Genomic DNA, 20,530 nt, shown 5'->3' on the forward strand with positions numbered 1-20,530 from the left:
GCATTGTCATCTACTGAAAAATTTATAATAATAATAAAAAAAATGTTTCTTTCCTGTTTGAAAGGAATAGCCTATATGGCAATAGTGGGTTCTTCTCCATAGTAACCGGCCTTGGTGGCGTCGTGGTTAGGCCATCTGTCTACAGGCTGGTAGGTACTGGCTTCGGATCCCAGTCGAAGCATGGGATTTTTAATCCAGATACCGACTCCAAACCCTGAGTAAGTGCTCTGCAAGGCTCAATGGGTAGGTGTAAACCACTTGCACCGACCAGTGATCCATAACTGGTTCAACAAAGGCCATGGTTTGTGCTATCCTGCCTGTGGGAAGTGCAAATAAAAGATCCCTTGCTGCTAATCGGAAAGAGTAGCCCATGTAGTGGCGACAGCGGGTTTCCTCTCAAAATCTGTGTGGTCCTTAACCATATGTCTGATGCTATATAACCATAAATAAAATGTGTTGAGTGCATTGTTAAATAAAACATTTCTTTCTTTCTTTCTCCATAGTACTATAAACCAAACATCACAACTGCCATATAACCTCTGAAAGTGAACACCGTTGATTACATATTATACTGAACTATTGTTAAACAACCCCTCCCTTTCATCATCTTTCTTTGTTTGATTGACACCCAACTAACTGATGAAACATTTGTGCTGAGTTACCATGAACCTTAACATTTGTTTTCCTTTTCACTTGTGTCGAATGACGTCAATGACAGTCGGTTTGTTTAGTTATCAGTATTTGTTTATGAAAGCAGCGAGAGAGAGAGAGAGAGAGAGAGAGAGAGATAGCGATAATCCTTCATTCATGTTTTTGCGGAATATACCCACCTCATCGGAAATTATCACAATTAACGTACTTACTGGTTGCCATGGTAACAAAACTGTCATGCAAAATCGTGTCAGCATTAGCCATGCAAATAGCTCACATGCAGAAGAAATCCAATAATACTTTGTGACAAATGGTGTGGAATCAAACAAGAAATAGACCAAAAAAATTCTTACTTGTTTACCGAATATTCTGTTATGCTATAACGTACATGGAATGGAAAAAAGTATAACGAAACAAGGGTAAGTTACTTTCGACTAAAACATAAGACACACTGAACAAAGACTGAAATTCAAACAATAGATGAAATGGTGAAGTTTAAAAAAAAAAAGGTTTCACACAAAAAAAAGTTTAATATTAACATACCATTTGTGATCTACAACTTAAGTCATATACGAAACAGTAAAACAACATACTGTTTTGTTTATAAGATCTTAAATTGTAACTAAAATAACAAAATGCAAAGTCAGCTAAAAAAATAAATATTAAAAATTAAGAATAAGTGTATTAATGTAGTTTCTGCATTCAAGTGATTATTGAAAGGCTAAATAGCATTACTAGAAGAAAAAACAAACAACACTATCATTCTAGATATGACTGGTAAGAGAAATCCAAGACATGTATTTTAGTTTTAATTTTTGTTTTAAATTATTATGTTTTTAAAATACATTTCTGGTATGTACATTTTCACTGTGTACAACATCTAGCATACATAAATACACAAAATATAACAGAGTTGAGTGACGGCCACTGTTCAAGTTAAGACACAGACAACCATTTACTTTTGACATTTTGCCACACAGACAAAGAACACAGCAGCATTTGAAAATCTGTGAAATACTTTTAGACAGATTATGAGAAATGGCGGCTGACATTGAATTGGTAACAGGTAATATTAATCTGCAAAAGTACTTAAGCAAACATATATACATATATGTATGTAATTCTTTCCTTTTCAATAATATAGAAATTTATTAGTTTTTTTGTGTTTTTATTTTAATCTGTGGTCAATACAAGATACTTACCCATCCCTTAAAATTCAAAGCGGCAATCAAAAGTGCCGCTGTAAAATTAATCTGCAACAACATTTTTATCACTATCGGGTATTTTCTTTGTTATTACGGTATATGTTCTAACTTGCTGCAGATCGGGGGGGGGGGGGGGGGGGGGGGGGGGGGGGGGGGGGGGGGGGGAGGGGGAGGGGGGCGGGGCGGCAGGAGCCCAGCTCCCCACTAAATTTTGCCACTGGTATGTGTTCCAAATTTCGAGGACTGCTTTACCTAACCTATCATAATTATGCTACATAGTAAACTCTTAAATTATGTTAAATACACACAATTCATATCCATTTGTTTTATTTTATATTTTATTAACTGATTTTTCCAATGCAACAACAATAATGGATACTATTTCTAAAATATTCTAAAACATATTTTTTTTACAATTTCTATTTAGCTTGAGTTTGACAGTACAATTTAGTACAAGCTATATTAGTTTTCCTTTAACTTAGTCTGACATTAATAAGATTTTCTGTGAGTTATCTCCTCTTTGGATTTTACAATAAGAACAAACGTGACTAGCCTCGGTGGTGTCGTGGTTAAGCCACCAGACGTTAGGCTGGTAGGTACAGGGTTCGCAGCCCAGTACCAGCTCCCACCCAGAGTAAGTTTTAATGACTCATTGGGTAGGTGTAAGGCCACTATTGTTTAAAAAATAAAATAAAGATACAAATAAACAACATGATAAAGAAAAATATACTTCTGCTGTAAAATAACTATATACAGTAACTTTTCAAATTCAAAATAAAACCAGGTTCCTTGGCTTATTCATTTTTAGGAATTACCTGCTGTTTTGTATAATATTACTTTAATAATAAAATAGCATTATAATGAAATTTCCACGTATGTTGGTTACTTCATAAGGCATTGACAAAAATCAGTTAATTTTCCCAGTTTCATTAACAAAATGGATAAATATATACATGTACATGTATACTTGAATGTTCCTATCTTTTGTGCCTAAGAACGTTTCTCAGTAATTTAAGTTAACAAGTGACAAGTGTTCACCACAAGTATTAATTACTCAAGCAAACATGCAATATTCAGTTAACAACAACTAAAAAAAATATGCCTTCAGCAAACTTCCCTCTCTCTATATATCACTTGTCTCCTTATATTGTCGACTTCGGAGTAATGAATAACTGCAGACATTATCAGCTATTCAATTTTCAGTTATGTCTTGTGGCCATTCATTGGGCCATTGTTCATTAAGAAGTTCTCAAAATGAAGCGAGAAGCAATTAATTACTTTCAAGAGACAGGATGTGTTGTTTCTTTGGCTGTGACATATAAAGAGAGGTATGTTGCTGCGGGGTGATGGTGTCACCCCTGGGTACACACTCGCTGTTTTGGGGTTATTTTCAGACTGATAATTAACAAGCAGGTATAAGATGACAACATGGGCTGTATACAGACAGAAGATGATTGAATAATGGATCAATATAGCAGCAGATTTCACAAACACTATTTTTTTTCTAGAATATTACTACAAATAAAGTTAACACTTTTTTACTTAATGAACATTGGATCAACACATCAGCAGATTTAACAAACACATTTTTTGGGGGGTCATATTCTAGAATGTTATTCTACAAATTTAAAGTTAACATTATACGTCTTTTCAGGGGTGGATCCAGGAAATATTTTGTACTAAAGGAAAAATGTCACTAACTCGTGATCAGAATAATGAAATTAAATTTTTAAAAAGAGTGGTTAATTTTTTTTACATGCTTCCATCATAGGACTGTTTAAACATGCCTGTCATGGGCACAACCTCTGACTTTGCCAGATAGTTTTGTCCATGACAGGCTATTTAATATATTGGCGGTCAGGCCCCCTGGTCCCCCCTGGATTCCACCCCAGTTTTTCAGCCATAGGACTTAGCAACATTATAAATTCAATGACTGTGATAGATATTGTTTTAGGATATACTGTACATCTCAAAAGATATAATATCAACATATGTTAATTATACCTTAATGGCTTGACTTGACTTGAAATTTTTTACATGCTCATGTACCATGAAGGTTTCGAGCATGTCTATCCTGGGTCCCATCTCTGGATGCCAGTGGCCTGACTCGGGGCAACGTTAATGGTAATAATTCATATACTGAAGAAATAAATCTTGACTACACCTTAGTATACTCTACTTTAAAATTTAATATCAATTCTAGGTAATAATAATTAAAAAAAAATTTTTTAACGACAGCACTAAAGCACATTGATTTATTAATCACCGGCTATTGGATTTCAAAATTACCAAATGGTCGTGGTGCACTGGTTGGAACGAGAAATAACTCAATGGGCCCACTGACGAGGATCGATGCTAGACTGACTGAGCATCATGCGAGTGCTTTACCACTGGGCTATGTCCTAGATAAATACACCTTATTAAGATTAGAATATTTTTAATTCTGTTGTTTCCTTTTTGTTCTCACCAACATAATTTTAAACTTTAAGACATCTGATAACCTAATTATCTGTTTGATAAGCATATAACTGAGTTAGTTATTTAGTTTTTAAAAGCTTAAATTTTGAATTTGTGAAAATCTGAAATGAAACAGAAATAACAAACAAAATGTCTACAAGGATTTATATACACAGTAATATTTTTTCAAAATGTTAATAATTTAGTAATCACAAAGAACTAACATGCGTTTGTATCAAACATTATTAATCTAACAATAATTGCCTAATTTATAAACATAAAATATTTGTACTATTACTATGCTTCAGTGTAAGAATTTGCAAACTCTAAAACTCAATATATATATATATATATATATATATATATATATATATATATATATATATATATATATATATATATATATATATATTCATAAATTGTATTTTAACTGTTACAGTTTATTTTCTTGCTAAGACTAATTGTAAAGTGAATAATAATCTTCAACATGCAACAAACAATAAGCAGCCATGTTAGTAAATTTCAAGAATAAATCCATTGTATCTCTGTAATTAGATACAATTAATTTTTTAAATAGCTCACTGTATACATGTATCTTAAACAAATATTCCTTTCTTCTACCACTTCATACATAATATATATTCGATGAATATGTTCAACTGCAACTGGAACAGTGCAGTACGGTATGTGTAAATACCAACTGGAATCGCACTGGATTAGATGATAACGTTGAACTGCAATGATGAGATAAGACAGTGCAGTACGGTATGTGTAAATACCAACTGGAATCGCACTGGATTAGATGATAATGTTGAACTGCAATGATGAGATAAGACAGTGCAGTACGGTATGTGTAAATACCAACTGGAATCGCACTGGATTAAAGGGCCAGTTGAACTGCAACGATGAGATAAGACGGTGCAGTACGGTATGTGTAAATACCAACTGGAATCGCACTGGATTAAAGGGCCAGTTGAACTGCAACGATGAGATAAGACAGTGCAGTACGGTATGTGTAAATACCAACTGGAATCGCACTGGATTAAAGGGCCAGTTGAACCGCAATGATGAGATAAGACAGTGCAGTACGGTATGTGTAAATACCAACTGGAATCGCACTGGATTAAAGGGCCAGTTGAACTGCAACGATGAGATAAGACAGTGCAGTACGGTATGTGTAAATACCAACTGGAATCGCACTGGATTAAAGGGCCGGGATGTAGCCCAGTGGTAAAGCACTCGACTTAATGCATGGTCGGTTTAGGATCAATCCCCATCAGTGAGCCCATTAGGCTACTTTTCTTGTTCCAGCCAGTGCACCATGACTGGTATATCAAAGTCTGTGGTATGTGCTATCCTGTCTGTGGGATGGTGCATATAAAAGGTACCGTATATCTTCGCCTGTAAGTCGATCTCGGCTATAAGTCGAGTCCCTAATTTCAAGCCCTGAAAACGTATTTTTTTATTGACCCGTTTATAAGTCGACCCATGAAAAACTACTTATAAATATTGAAATATTTCTTATTTTCAGCACATGAGAACAATAATATTTGAACAAAAGAAAATTATTTTACAAACTTCGGTTTTCACGTTTTGTACATCGCAATATAATCAGACTATTCCAATCAAACTATCATTATTACATAGCATCAAAACGAAATATTCCCTTAGTAGAGAGTGAAAGCTGTTTGACTGTTACTGCATAGTACTGTACAGATGGTTTTGTGCACAGACAACAACTTTATTTATAAACACTGACAACAGATCACTACGATAAAACTGAAAGTATCACGTTTTGCCGCCATATTAATACATGTAAGGAGGATAACTCTGGAAAGTACACTGGTTTTTGTACCAAATGATGTGTGTCCCTATTGCTCTAGATAGTGAACTGCAGAGATCAGTCTATTTTAAGGGAAAGCTCAGTAATATTCATGAAGTTAATCACCGCCAAAACATTGTTTGAACAACCATTAATGCCAGTGACCAGATTTCAAAATAAACTCAGGCAACAGGTAGTTAGTATTGTTTACATTTTTACTATTAGTGATGATTGTTAATTTAACTAAGTGGACTGTTGTCTTGGCATGTGAGTGAGATCGTACGCCTTTTCGCATAACCAAAACCGTTCTAATGCCAAAAAAAAAAGGTTATAAAAAATAAATGTGTCAAATTAACATATTTGAGTATAAATACATGGCATACTTCAACAATAAAACTTGTAAAATAATCCACAAAACAGTAATATTTTTTGTTGAATTTTTTTTACCCTCTTATAAGTCGACCCCCCAAGTTATAAAATAATTTTTGGGTGAAAAAAATTCGACTTATAGGCGAAGATATACGGTACATGTATCTTGCTACTAATGGAAAATGTAGAGCATTTCTTCTCTAAATTACCAAATGTTTGACATCCAACAGCTGTTTAATAAATCAATGTGCTCTAGTGGTGTCGGTAAACTAAAGAAACTTTAACTCACTGGATCAAAGTTCAAAGCATTCCCAACTTTGAATAGGATGCTGAATATGCCATTGGTGAGATATGTTTTAGGACTTGTCATAAACTGTTACTTCATATAACCAGGGAACGTAGTCCAATGGTAAAGCATTCGCTTGATGTGCAGTCAGTCTAGGATCAATCTCTGTCGGTGGTCCCATTGGGCTATTTATCGTTCCAGACAGTGTTCCACAACTGGTGTAACAAAGGTTGTGGTATGTGCTATCCTATCTGTGGTATGGTGCATATAAAAGATCGCTTGCTGCTAATCGAAAAGAGTAGCCCTTGAAGTGGCGACAGCAGGTTTTCTCTCTCAGTATCTGTGGTCCTTAATCATATGTCTGATGCCATATAACCGTAAATAAAGTGTCGTTAAATAAACATTTCCTTCCTTCCTTCCTCTAACCAGTAAACCCATGTCTATTTGACTCTTATGCTTGAAACATGTGCAAGGTGCATGACCATTTTTGTGAAGAATTATGGCAATCAGACATGCTCCCTTGTTATATCTGAAACTAAGTGTGAAGGGTTGTAATATTTATATCTAAGGTGTATACATGTATGTTGACACAAAGTGTGCTCATAGCAGCTTTAGCCACATACATGTATGTTACCAAAGTAATCTATGGGAGTTCTGACTGTTAAAAATATATAACCAGTGGTGGAATATTGGGCCAATACTATTCACCGGATATGTCTTAATTTGCTGAAAGGTACCATTATAAAAAAACACACATTCAAACCATAAAAAGACCATTTAAAACAAAAGTATTATTTGCTGCAAGTGATTTTAATTCTATAAAACTATATACCTGTAAAAGTAAGCAAATCAGGTACTGAAGAAACTCAATGAAATTAATGCTGATAAATTTGGTTTTCAAAAGTATAATTTATTTATTTATCTAAGTTTAAAACACATAATAATCTTAATATTAGAGATTTGAAAAAAAGGAAGTGGCAACTATCAGTCTAAAATTTTGTCTTTGTGTTCATTTCTCAACTTGAACATTAAATATAATGACGCTACATGTGTAATATGAAAACACTGGAAATAGTACATGTATTACTATATGGTCAAGACAGGTTGAATACATCATTATTATTTCTACTTAACTACAAGTAAACATTTTCAAAACATTAATTGCTGAATTAAATGTAGTAATTTTAACAAAATAGAAATAGAAATTCCATTACAGATTATAATAAAAACATTTTAAGTTCAACTTTAAACTTCAGCATCCCAATGGAATGATTTTATCAGACATTTGGTAAGGTATTTTTATTTTGATGGTATAAAATTTCTAGCAAAATTATTGCCATGTTCTTTGGATTTCATATATCAATATCACTTTAAATATATACAGTGTATATTTACATATCCAAACTTAATATCTTTGATTCTGTAACATTTATTCCAGTGGAATGATTTTATCTAAAACATTTGGTATGGTATGACAATTTTGATGGTACAAATAAAAGCTTTTAGCAAAAATGTTATCATGTTCTTTGGATTTCATACATCAAGATCATTTTCAATAAATAGTGTATTTACATAAGCAAACTTAATATCTTTGATCCTGCAAAAATTATCCCAATGGAATGATTTTATCAAAACATTTGGTATGGAATGACAATTTTTTATGGTACAAGTTTTTAGCAAAAATGTTGCCATGTTCTTTGGATTTCATATATCAAGCTCACTTTGAATATACATTTACAAATCCAACCTTTAAACATCTTTGATCCTGTATAATGTATCCCAATTGTACAAATAAAAGTTTTTAGCAAAAATGTTGCCATATTCTTTGGATTTCATGTCAAAATCACTTTGAATATATATTTACATATCTAAACTTCACCAAAAAAATACACATGGCCAAAAGTGAAAGCAGAAAAGGGTGCCAAACAAAAGCTGCTAAGCGCAGTGAGAGTCGAACAATATAAATCTACAAATATATCTTGCAAACAGAGCCAAGAATAGAATGTGCTACCAAACAACATCTTTAACTACACAATTCAGGCAGTGGCACTGGTAATAGTGTTATAAACATGGACCCCTGACACGATGACAGGACAATGTGCTTTAATGATGCTAAAATCAAAGCAGACAGCAAACAAAACACAAACTATGCCTTCAGGTTTAAAATATCATATTTAGTTCATCTTAGAATGGAAATGTTATTTTCCTTAAATTCAAAGATTTACAAAATTTGGTTAAGTTTTTATTTTCCCATCAAACTGAAAGCTACATATATTTTTTATTATTGCATATTTCTCTATAATGTATATGCTAAGGTGATTACTTTCTTATATACAGTGAACCCCTAAAAACCAAATTCAAAACTGTTTTTTTTCATGATTTCTTTTCACACAGAATAGCTAATGTATTTGTTTTGTGCTGGGATCTCATTAAACATTCATTAATTTCCTTTTTAAATTATCAGTACAGAACAGAACCTCTCTGAATCATATACCCCTTAAAACGGGTATTTTTAATTAGTCCTGTGGGTGTCTGGTTTAGGGGGTTTCTCTGTATTAATTTTTAGGAATTGTTTGAGACAGGTAACATATATTAAAACATAACAGTTTTCTTGAAAGAATTACTGTATTAATTATATAATTTTAAATCACTGTATTGATTTTAGGAATTGTTTGAGACAGGAAACATACAGTGAAACCTCTCAAAACCGGACCCTCTGTAAACCGGAATTCCCTCAAAAATGGATGTTTTTCATGGTCCCTTTTTAAATATCTGTGCAAAAAAGAACCTCTCTAAACTGAATACCTCTTAAAACCGGACATTTTACTTGGTCCCGAGGGTGTCTGGTTTAGAGGGGTTTCACTGTATATTAAAACATAACAGTTTCTTGAAAGAATTACTGTATAAATTATATAATTTTAACTCTGGCTCTGAGAATATTAATTTTTAGGAAAAAGCAGCCTTTTGTTTTTAAAACTGCAATAAAGTCATAACAATTTTAGTATGGAAGCTGAAAATGCACAATACTTATATACCACAACAGTACCAATACAAATAATTAGTCGAATGTTTCTATAATGAGCTTACAACTATAACTACAACAGTAGCTAATAAAGACACCAATGTATTGGTTAGAACATACGTCATCCCAAAAAGAAAGAATTACTCTCCATAGTAACAGAATTAGTTTTTTTTACTAGTCTCTTTGAAAGTGGAACAAATACAGTTATATTGAATGTACATGTAATTATATTTTATTTTATTCAAACGCACTGACAAATTTGACAGATCTGAGTGTATGAAAAAAGCATCACATGTTTGCAAGACTCACAGTGGTAATGACGCTGTCTTTGCAAATTTCAGAATTATAAAACAATTACCAAAAATTAATACAGTGAAACCCCTCTAAATTGGACACCCACTCTAGCAAGTAAAAAAAATCCAGTTTTAAAAGATTTTATATTCTAATATTTAAAAAAGGGACTCTAAAAAACAGGCATTTTTTTTTTTAGGGAATTCCAGTTTACAGATGGTCCAGTTTTGAGGGGTTTCACCGTATACATATATATAAGCAACATTTTACCAGAAAATACATTTTTTTAAAGCCAATTTTTCTAAATTTTGTTTATCTTATTTGCCAAAACAAAACATTGTTTACATCCAAAATGTAAAACAATATGTAATTTACAACTGACAGCTTGAGCTACATACATGTATGTAGGTGAATAAAGTTACATGTACATTAACCAAAGACAAATTGACAATTTGAGCAACAACGGTTTGTTAATTATCCTAATCTTTGAATTGTTCCACTGCCAGCAGGGTATGTCACGCTAGCATCCATTCCAAGATAACCATGCAACTTCATTTGACCTTTAATACTAGTAAGTGACTTTATTATTTGTCTTAAAGGCACTCATCCTAGTTTTTATGCACTGTAAAAAGATTTTGGCTGTTACTGGCTTTTGTTTTTACTGTTAAATTACTCATTGATTACAACTTCTTGCCTGAATTATCAATTTGGCCAAATACAGTGTGTTTTTGGTTGTTCTGGTCTTTTTAAAAAATTGTTATTTATTTTGAAAATTGTTATTTATTTTGTCCTGGTATGGTACATACTTACTCTTAAAATGCATTTTATATAAAACCTAAATCATACCTACATGTATCTTTGGAACCAGGGACAATCACTTTAATGATGTTAGTTGTGGCTAAATTACAATGGTATCAAAAATACGTGTTTTTTGGTAGTTTTGCTCTGTTTATATACTGAATGCCAAAAGAAATGCGAATAAAATTACCAGTAATAACATCACATTTTCTTTTTACAAAAGGATTAACACGTATTGAGATTCATGAGCATTATAGGTTAATATACTGTTTATCATTTCACAGAACTGAGTGTTTGTAATCAAGTAAAGATGCATTTCTGACCAAAAGTATATATGAATTCTCAGTTTTTATGATTATTTTAAGTTTTACACAGTAACATGACAAAGTGACAAACACATTACTAAATGTTGTACAGAGATTGGATAATTGCTTAATGAAAGGACAAAGAAAAAACTGTACTGAAGATATTTTCAAATTCTTTTTTTATTAAAAAACCCCCCAAAAGTATGAAGACCTTAGATTTCTAGAACTAACTTCAGGTTTTGTGTCCATTCAATAAAAAGTAAAACTAATATTGGACACAAAAAACTACATGTACATACATGTCTTAGCGAAAATAAAACATTGGCAAATTTAACTACATGTATAGTCCAAAAGAAAAAATTAGTATTTAATATAAAATAGAAATGTTACTATATACATGCAATATATAAATATGAAAAAACAATAATATATACCGAATCTTGCTCAATATAATGTTGGAAATACATAATTTATTCAACTTCGAATAAATTTTAGAAACTAATCTTTTATGATTTATAGTAAGTATAGTTTGAATATAATACAATGTAATATGATTATACACTTTTTAAAGCAAAAAATAAATAAAGATAAAAGTCATATATGATTAAGACATAAACTACCATAAAACTAAAAGAGAGAAATGGTTACTCACCCTGCAAGGACTATAAAGCAGTCCAGTCTATTCCAAGAATCAGCCAGGTATGTTTCTTTGCCAAATACTCCCATGGCAGACATTTTGACGATCATTTCAAAAGCGAAGAATGTGAAAATAAAATGGTCAAATCCCTCCAGTACATGACAGCGCATGCTTGTACACACTTGGTCATTACAAGGTTGAAACATTCCCAGAGTCAGACAGTTGAGGAGAATGACGAACATGCTCATTCGCTCGAACCATGTACAATGTGTTAAGGAAAAACCCATTTTTCAAAGAACAATAAATTAATAAACAATGCATTCAATATAAATTAATTAATTAAACAAATCATTTACATTATGAAATAAACAAATAATTTAATAAATCTGAACACGATTATTATTATTGTAAAATACAGTCAATAAATTAGCATATAATTTTAATATAAACAATACTTTTTAATAAATATGCATATAAATTTATATAATAAACAAATTGAATAAATCTGAACATGATTATTATTATTAAATATAATCAATAAACGAGCATATAATTTTAATATAAACAATGCATTTAATAAACATGCACATATATTTATATATAAACAAATTGAATAAATCTGAAAATAAATTGAATATAAATAATAAATTGAATAAATCCAAATATTGCACACAATTGTTTTCCAATGAAATTGTTTTTTACTAACTTCTACTCTTGTTAATGTTTTTTTTTTAAAGAAGTTACTGCAATTTGTTTTTTATTTTTAACAAAATAATGCAGTGATCAGGGCCATTTGCATAGCCAACATTTTATATGGAGGGGGCCCCCACACTGTGAGTCTGTTAATTCCCATTTCAACATGTGTTATGCAGTGATTAAAAAAAGATGTGTGATGGGGGTTGGGGGGGCTATATCCCCCCCACTCCGGCTATGACAATGGACTAATGTAGCCCAAAATAACTGAAGGACGAGGGCAGTAAAATTAAGATTCAGGGCACAGTCATATAGAGTATCTTCTCCGGCTAATCTGAAAGGACATTTCTAAATTAAAATATTCTTTTAATTCCCATTATATTTAAATCTGGCATAAAAAATAAAAAATTCTTAGGGTGAGTTTTTGTTGCAAAATATCACTCAAGATGTTCCATAAAATCTAATTCCTAAATGTCAAGAGGTAAGACTAAGAATGTCACCATTGCTCTTCCAAATGAATTTTTAAAAAGTCAGTAAATGGATGAGTTCATGTTGACCTTGTTATAACCACCGGCCTCGGTGGCGTCGTGGCAGGCCATCGGTCTACAGGCTGGTAGGTACTGGGTTCGGATCCCAGTCGAGGCATGGGATTTTTAATCCAGATACCGACTCCAAACCCTGAGTGAGTGCTCCGCAAGGCTCAATGGGTAAACCACTTGCACCGACCAGTGATCCATAACTGGTTCAACAAAGGCCATGGTTTGTGCTATCCTGCCTGTGGGAAGCGCAAATAAAAGATCCCTTGCTGCCTGTCGTAAAAAGAGTAGCCTATGTGGTGACAGCGGGTTTCCTCTAAAAACAGTGTCAGAATGACCATATGTTTGACGTCCAATAGCCGATGATAAGATAAAAAATCAATGTGCTCTAGCGGCGTCGTTAAATAAAACAAACTTTACTTTTTTTGTTATAACCATATCGTTGAACAACTGTATTAAGCACTTGACCAGCTGCACTATAGCTCAGGGCCCAATTTCGCAACACATCGTAAACCCAGTTTTGCACGTAAACGTAAATCTACGACTAAACCACAATTTTTATTACTAATATTATAGTACAAAAAATACAGTTAAAAGTACACATATTTCATTTTCGTTTGTCCGTAAAATGCTTCATTTTCCTTAATGATGTAATTTTCTTTCTGAAATAGATGCCAAACACTTGTAAAAGTATGCCTAGTATAACTGCTTTGTGCAATTGTCCCCTGGTGTTGCATGCCTCAGGGTCAAAACAGCTTGTCGCCAAGGAAGACAATGTCCTCCCATATAGCTAATACAAAAACATCCATTCAATAACATAGCATTATCAAGCCAACATATGCTTTACAGCAAGATATAAGGTTAAAAAAGTTTACATTTTCCCTCAGACTATTCAATGGTAATGATTCTCTTTTTGTCAGATGAAGGCGATGCCACACGATACAAGTGCCTCTACAAAAATAGCCGATAGCATAGCAACTGATGAAATCATAATGTTTGTCTTGTCATGATCAGCTATTGTCATAGGAGACTACTATTCAATGGTGAAGATTCTCTTTTTGTCAGATGATGGCAAAGCCATATGATACAAGTGCCTCATACAAGAATAGCTGATAGCATAGCAACTGATGAAATCTACATAATGTTTGTCTTGTCATAATCAGCTATTGTCATATGAGACTATTCAATGCTGAAGAATACCTTTTTGTCAGATGATGGCAAAGCCATATGATACAAGTGCCTCATACAAGAATAGCTGATAGCATAGCAACTGATGAAATCTACATAATGTTTGTCTTGTCATAATCAGCTATTGTCATATGAGACTATTCAATGCTGAAGAATACCTTTTTGTCAGATGATGGCAAAGCCATATGATACAAGTGCCTCATACAAGAATAGCTGATAGCATAGTAACTGATGAAATCTACATAATGTTTGTCTTGTCATAATCAGCTATTGTCATATGAGACTATTCAATGCTGAAGAATACCTTTTTGTCAGATGATGGCAAAGCCATATGATACAAGTGCCTCATACAAGAATAGCTGATAGCATAGCAACTGATGAAATCTACATAATGTTTGTCTTGTCATAATCAGATATTGTCATATGAGACTATTCAATGCTGAAGAATACCTTTTTGTCAGATGATGGCAAAGCCATATGATACAAGTGCCTCATACAAGAATAGCTGATAGCATAGTAACTGATGAAATCTACATAATGTTTGTCTTGTCATAATCAGATATTGTCATATGAGACTATTCAATGCTGAAGAATACCTTTTTGTCAGATGATGGCAAAGCCATATGATACAAGTGCCTCATACAAGAATAGCTGATAGCATAGTAACTGATGAAATCGTAATGTTTGTCTTATCACAATTAGCTATTCTCATTTGAGGAAATCGCATCATGTGTCACCATCTTTATTGCACTCATGAAACATGGATGAGGTGACTTGAAAAAAAGCACATCATTTGCCATTAGTACAAACCGTGAGTTATATCACACAAAAATTACGTCTACAAGATGCCTTAATGAAATTATAGACATTCCTTTACAGATTGTGTTCTTGTAATCCTCTCCAGAGATCCTTAATGTAACAACTAGTACATTAGCACTACTTTATTTGCATTTTACGACAACCTGATCTCAATGTCTCATTTTCATTCATCAAAGTACATTGCAAATGCAGCCATTTCTTATTATTTGGTCCTATTACAAACTAAATTTTAAAATCTAGTATTTTTACTTCTAAAGATACATAACAGAATCACTTTATTTGCATTTTACGACAATTTAGCCACCAAAAAAAAACATATCCTGATCCCCTGTTGTGAAATGTGTGATTATACTGATGATCTATGTTTGTTTATGGACACTTTTCCACAGCTGTTATAAACTGTTACACTTGCCAGACTCCCTAGCTAACCTTCATCTGGTATGTAACTTGACCACAAAAGTCCTGCCAAACCTTACCTGCACAATTGTGAAAGGTAAACCATCAACGAATGGTAAAGGTCGGAGTTGTCAGAAATATGGCTGGTATGCTGTGCCATGCTGGTTAGCACAGTAGGGTGTGGTGTGCGAATCTCACTGTCCTGATTATTATAATGTAAATATTACCTGTTCAGTAGAGGAGGCATCGTTAACGTGATAACACACCTGATAGCGCACCTGTCTTTCTATAATAGTGGATGCTTCAGGTACCATGAACATTTTCATCACTGTACATGTATTATGGAATTTTCTGTCTGATATATTGTATCTTCCAGGGCTGTACATGACCCAGCTAGAGTGTATTCACATGTATAAAAGGAATATCATTGTTTGCTTAACGGCACATTGTTTAATCAGCTGGCATTAGGTATCTAACATATAGTACTTGCATGGACATAATTGTAATATATGATTTGATTCATGCTACAATATGGTACTTGTAATACATAGGACAACTGTAACTTGTGGTTCAGTTTTAAAGAAAAAACCTACAGCCACAACATCACCAAATAGGCTACTTTAATTAGATTAGCAGAAAAACATCTTTTATATGCACATTCCAAGCAGAGCAGCACATATCACATCCTTTGATACTGTATACATCAGTTATGATTCACAGGTTACAGCTGTTTGTTTACTTGGTGAAGGTTGTATACCACTATATTCACCTTCTTTACAACATGTTACTGCCAATTTTTTTGAAGTTCGATAACTACTAAAATGGTAAGAAAATTAAAAATTAATACTGTTTGTTCACCCTAAAGCCCAAGCACCATCTAATTTCACTGTAGGCGAAGAATGTAGTTCTGTGGTTAAATGCTTGCCTGACATACATGTATGATGATCATGTATATACACCCAATGTGTATGTATTATGCTACCATGGTTTTTAGAATCATCTCTGTTTCTAAACATATGCATCTGAATACAAATAACTCATCAACTTCACATTAACTTTAATGATTTCTGTTAACCACTTAAACAAAGGAAATGGATCAGCAAACAAATGTTCTGTATGCTGATATCGACTTAAATGTTTTTCTTTCTTCTTCCTTTTTTTCTGACATAAATTAATAACAAGATCACAAGAAAGAAATGTAGCAAAGAAATTCAATAGCATGATCAGTGAATTCATGACCTGACTGAGACACAGGAAATTAGCTGCCATCACCAAAGGTTATACACCTTGTAATTATCAACAAGGGATCCTTTTTGTGCTTTTCCACAGATGTCTAGGCTAACAAAACAATGATGACATCTGGGTCCATGCTTGAGTCTAGACTCAAAAATCTCAAATCATATCACATGGCTACAATTTGTATGGCATTGCCATGATGTTAAACTCTCACTCTATTAGAATCTTGCATAACTGGTGTAACTATGTACTATCCTGTCTGTGGGATTGTGCATATAAAAGATCCCTTGCTGCTAATTGAAAAGAGTAGCCAATGAAGTGGCAACAGCGGGTTTTCTCTCTCAATATCTGTGTGGTCCTCAACCATATGTCTGACACCATTATAACCGTAAATAAAATGTGTGGAGTGTGTCATTAAATAAAACATTAATTCCTTCCTATTAGAATCTCAATCCCTCGCCTCATTCAAATCCAGTTATTTTAAGCACTATTCAAATAATAATCAATTTTAAGATATACCTTTGTTGTTGATTTTGTGTTTGTTAAAATAATTATGATGTATTGAGTTATCACTGACTCAAGTTTCTTAACAAATTGATTTAAATATTATTTATATATTTATAATATGTGCTATTGTTCCTCATGCTATACATATTACATGTATGTTGATGTTGTTTCTTTGAATGTATGTATGTATAATATCATGTATAGATTAGAGAGGGCCTCATGGGAGACCAGTCACCTTGTACTGAATGTGTTTACCCTCTGAAAATAGGTTTTTGGGGTGGGATGCAGCCCAGTAGGAAAGTGCTCACTTGATGCGTGGTCAGTCTAGGATCGATCCCTGTCACTAGGCCCATTGGGCTATTTCTTGTTCAAGCCAGTGCACCATGACTGGCATATCAAAGGCCGTGGTATGTGCTATCATGTCTGTGGGATGGTGCATATAAAATATCCCTTTCTACTAATGTAGCAGGTTTTCTCTCTGAGACTATATTTTGAAATTACCATATGTTTGACATCCAATAGCTGATTATTAACAAATCAATGTGCTCTAGTGGTGCCGTTAAACAAAACAAACTTTAGCTAACATTTTTATGAGCACCAGGCCAGATATACTAGTTAAAGTAAGAAAGGCAACTAAAGCTATATTTGGTGTCTGAATTACAGTTATATATGACACTTGGTCTAGACTAAAAGAAAAAACCCTTCTTCTGCCACATAAACTACTCCCGCCAAACACCTGCAAGGAATCATTTATATGAACTTTGCCAAAGAAAGAGAAAGATGTAGCAAGGTGTCTTTGATCTGCAATTTTTGAGACAGGACAGTACATACCATGACCTTTGATATACCATGAACCTTTATATTAATACAGAGTACAATGTATATTCTAGCATATTCCTATTTTCTTTAAAACAGCTAGTTTATAGGACCCATTAAAGGATCTGATTTTATTTTAAATTGATTATAAAATGCATTATATTCTTCAGAAATGTCAAAGCAGTTAAAGAATTTTTAAACCACCAATTTATGTGTTGGAGATATAAAATTCTAATAAGGATATTTTTTTTCTTTTTAAATAACATATTTTATGGTAATTTAACATATAACCCATTTCTGCAAGCAACAAATTTATCGACTAATTAAATCTGGAAATACTACACCCAAAAACCTAAATGTACTAAAAACACCTAATAATATACATGTATAAGTGATATAATTAAGTACGATAAAGCCAACTGTCATCTCAAAGATGATTAATTCAATAACCTTGATGATCCACCTATAACAGAAAAGAAAAGGTCTAATTACGAGAAAATGTCAAAATTAATAACTATTCTTTTTCCACCTTTAGTTCAGTCAGTCTACTATATTATTCATTATAAAGATCCAGCATGAACTAGTGTCATCTAGAAATTAACTTAATGAAGATAGCTTCTTAAGTTCAATTTTTTAAACAAGTCAGACTGAGTGGGAATGTTTCAAGTTTTAAATTAGTAGAGTTTTTTGTTTCTTTGTTTTTGCTTCACATTTTTTTAGCTAAAATATTGCATTAAAACTGTTTAATGAACCATACATGTAGGTCAACTGAGCTATATGAACAATCACCCTTGGTGGGCCCATAGTGTTTTTCCCATTCCAACCAGTTCTCCTAACTGGTATATAAAATAAACATGTTATATATTGTACATGTTATACTGCCAACAAATTGAAATTTGTTTAATTTTATAATGCATTTGCTACATTTGCTCCAGGTACAACTATTTTTAAGACAATAAAAAGTTTAAAGGTTCTTTTGTTTAGAAACACCACTAGAGCACATTGATTTATTAATCATCGGCTATTGGATGTCAAACATTTGGTAATTTTGACAAATAGTCTTAGAGATATTGGATATCAAACATTTGGTATTTTCTGACACACATGTGTAGTCTTAAGAGATGAAAGCTGCTACATTGTTCCATTAGCAGCTAGGGCTCTTTTATATGCACCATCCCACAGACACACTGTATATATACGTTTTTCAGACAGTTGTTTTATTTGGCCACACAGTGTTAATAGATCTTGATTTAAAGAAACTCAACTGTATAAACTGTATTATGGCTTGGAGCTTTAATGCAAGTCAAAACAAAAATATCAATCTTCTCACGGCAAAACACCTCAGCTATTAGAGTAAATTATTTGTGAAAGATAAGAAAATAAACATTTATAGTCAGATTTCAAGACAAACAGAAAATGGTGCCTTTTCTCTGGTTTTCTCTTCTGATCATTTTGAAAAGCACCAATAGCCCCAACAAGATTTTGTTAAGCATCCACTTCTAAAATTTTATAACTTAGCATGTGCACATGATAAAAGCTTGTTTGTTTTGTTTAACTGCACCACTAGAGCACACTGATTTATTAATCATCGACTATTGGATGTCAAATTTTTTGTAATTTTGACATTGTCTCACAGAGGTACTCGCTATATTTTTCTATTATTAGTAGCATGGGATCTTTTATATGTACCATCCCACAGACAAGATAGCACATACCATGACCTTTGATATACAAGTCGTGGTGCACTGGCTGGAACGATAAACAGCCCAAACTGCCAGTATAAACAAGTAAAATGAGCACATTTAGTACATCTGTAGTTTATGTAAAATTCATATAAATATTGAACATAACCCTCATTATTCCCATTTGGTAGCATGCCAATAGAAATACTCTAGATACATGTAGCCAGTAGGTATAATATTTTTAAAAGATTGAATAATGTCTACCACTTTGACCAACACCCACCTCCACCTCCACCAAAAAAACAAAAACAAAAAGTCTAAAGAATAATTTGATTACAGCTAGTAAACATTATTTGAAAAAATATACATAAGAAGAAAACCCCCAGCACATACATGTTTTAATGCCCACCTCTGAAAAAAGCATCTTCAAATTTGGTCAGGTTACAGATAGCAATGTTATGTGAAAAAGATAAAAAGAGACAAAAACGGTATAATTTGCATTAATGTTAGCCCCAAGTCTTGCTCAACTCGATTCTAATTCAGCTAGACATATCCATAGAACTCAAGTCTAATTCGAATGTACATACATGGAACTCCCATTCTAATCTCAACATGACAGTAAATACTTTTGCAGTGAAGTCAAGGGAAAAATAAAGTCCGGTAGTGAAAAGTGTACGATCAAATTACCTGATAATAAAAACATGTTTTGCTGCCTGACCTTGCAAGATTGCCACCTGACCTTGCATGATTACCACGGCGATGGCCATTCGGAAACACTAAGATTCCACAAGGCAATTTCCAATCCAATAAGTTG

The 20,530-nt window shown here is 33.0% G+C and overlaps 1 protein-coding gene across 1 annotated transcript in view; it reads right to left on the bottom strand.

Moving 5' to 3' along the window:
* Positions 1-12,097, bottom strand: part of LOC121379760 (voltage-dependent T-type calcium channel subunit alpha-1I-like) — a 128,392-nt gene extending 116,295 nt beyond the window's left edge. Inside the window, exon 1 of the mRNA XM_041508410.1 lies at positions 11,859-12,097. Coding sequence (XP_041364344.1) covers positions 11,859-12,091 — 233 coding nt within the window. The 5' untranslated portion in view covers positions 12,092-12,097. The remainder of the gene's footprint in view (positions 1-11,858) is intronic.
* Between the last annotated feature and the right edge of the window lie 8,433 nt (positions 12,098-20,530).

The sequence above is a fragment of the Gigantopelta aegis genome, chromosome 8 (assembly GCF_016097555.1).
Source record: "Gigantopelta aegis isolate Gae_Host chromosome 8, Gae_host_genome, whole genome shotgun sequence".
In the NCBI taxonomy this organism is placed as follows: Eukaryota; Metazoa; Mollusca; class Gastropoda; order Neomphalida; family Peltospiridae; genus Gigantopelta; species Gigantopelta aegis.